Raw genomic sequence first — 2,120 nt, 5'->3', positions numbered from 1 at the left:
AAATAGAGGGAGAATAGGGGAGAGACTGGATAATGTATGAAGGCAGTTTCATGAAGAAAAAATGATTAGATCAAAATTAACATACAGTTGACTCAAACCCCAATTTTTTCCATTATACCATGTCAGACGGAGGAGGTAGTAGAATGAGAAATGCTTTTGGAGATAATCCAGTAAAAACACAAATTTCACTTAGGGCTTTTGAACTTCTGATGTCTGTTGCACATGAAGTTAAAGGAAGGTAATTAGTTAACAGTGGAGCAGAAATCTTTATGTTACATAGACTTGTGCATCTAAGGTTAAACTGCAATCTAATTCCTTAGAGTATATTGAGTTTTTCTTGAAATTTATGTAAAATTGTGATGGTCAAATTTAAGAAAATTCTTCAAGACCATTCTTGAAGAATACATTATATGCAAAATAATATACATAAAATATAAATGATTGAATAAGTTACCCAGAATAACCAGGTAGCAGGAAAGAATTAGTCCATTTTATATAACTGTAGAAAAGCCATAGATAAAACTGGGAATAAAAAAAGGAGACTGAAGTCTGATTTTTAAAGGGTAAAGAAGAAATACCAATGATTGTAATGATTATAAACATGTGAGTTTTGAGATTATAATTACTATGAAGACTGTCTTATTTATTGTAGTAATATATATATATATATATATATACTACCTCCTAGATATTTCCCCATTTTTATTTTGAGTTTCAAGAGATACTGGTATTTTTCCCATTAGGATACTGGAAAGGAAGAATGGTAATGAACAACCAAACTGTGATCTCCCAATTCCTCCTCCTGGGCCTGCCCATCCCCCCAGAGCACCAGCACCTGTTCTATGCCCTATTTCTGGCCATGTACCTCACTACAGTCTTGGGAAACTTCACCATCATTATCCTCATTCTTCTGGACTCCCATCTCCACACACCCATGTACTATTTTCTCAGCAACTTGTCCTTCTCTGATCTCTGCTTTTCCTCTGTCACGATGCCCAAGTTGCTCCAGAACATGCAGAGCCAGGACAGATCCATCTCCTATGTGAGTTGCCTGACACAAATGTACTTTTATTTGGTTTTTGGAGGCCTGGAGATCTTTCTTCTTGTAGTCATGGCCTATGACCGCTATGTGGCCATCTGTTTGCCCCTTCAGTATTCCAGCATCATGAGCCCAAATCTCTGTGTGTGTCTGGTGGTTCTCTCCTGGGTATTTACTGTGTTCTTGTCCCTGATCCACACTCTGCTCTTGGCTAGGTTGTCATTCTGTGAGAACAATGTAATTTCTCACTTTTTCTGTGACATATCTGCCCTGCTCAAGTTGGCCTGCTCTGACATTTATATTAATGAACTAATGATATTTGTTGTGGCAGTGTTCATTATGGTCATCCCATTCTTACTCATTGTTGTGTCCTATGTACAAATTGTCTCCTCCATCCTACGGATTTCTTCTACTAGGGTTATCAATAAGGTTTTCTCTACCTGTGGCTCCCACCTCTCTGTGGTTTCACTGTTCTATGGGACAATTATTGGTCTTTATTTGTGTCCTTCAGATAATATCTCTACTGTTAACGAGATGGCCATGGCCCTGATGTACACAGTAGTGACTCCCATGCTAAATCCTTTCATCTATAGCCTGAGAAACAAATCTATGAAAGAGGCACTGATTAGAGTTCTTTGTGATAAGAAAATATCTTTTGGCAATGCTGGGACTTTTACTTAAATTTATCTAGTAAATACATTGATATAATATTATAAGATGTCTCCCCAAAATGGGATATAATAATATACTACATAAAATTTCTGTTGGCAAATAGTAGTTCAGTTAGAGAATGGGATGACGTTACTTATTCTGTGATGCCATCCTGTGCCTTGCATAGGTTATTCTACAAAACTATTAGGTGATAGTCACTGTTTTATCAGATAAACGTTGCTTATATTCTTTTATTGGAAATATGTTATATATCATAAAATATACCCTAAGGACATTTCCCCTCCCTTAAACTTCCCTTAGCTTCCCACACATAAATCATCCTCATATCTACTTCTTCTCCATTCCTCTTCATAAAAAGTGGGCCTCTAAACATGGCAGCCAGAGGAGGAAGAGGTTACAACAAAAAAAC

General features: G+C 36.8%; 1 protein-coding gene across 1 annotated transcript; it reads left to right on the top strand.

The window, feature by feature from the left end:
* Positions 1-760: 760 nt before the first annotated feature.
* LOC308425167 (olfactory receptor 1468-like) lies at positions 761-1,720 on the top strand (the record flags this gene model as incomplete). Its single annotated transcript, XM_080922403.1, has 1 exon — positions 761-1,720. The coding sequence occupies one exon, from the start codon at positions 761-763 to the stop codon at positions 1,718-1,720; it is 960 nt and encodes a 319-aa protein (XP_080778529.1).
* Between the last annotated feature and the right edge of the window lie 400 nt (positions 1,721-2,120).

Source organism: Micromys minutus, assembly GCF_963924665.1.
Source record: "Micromys minutus genome assembly, chromosome: 10".
NCBI classification, from domain to species: Eukaryota; Metazoa; Chordata; class Mammalia; order Rodentia; family Muridae; genus Micromys; species Micromys minutus.
Note: the sequence above shows the minus strand (reverse complement) of the source record. Positions and strands in the feature narration are given on the sequence as shown.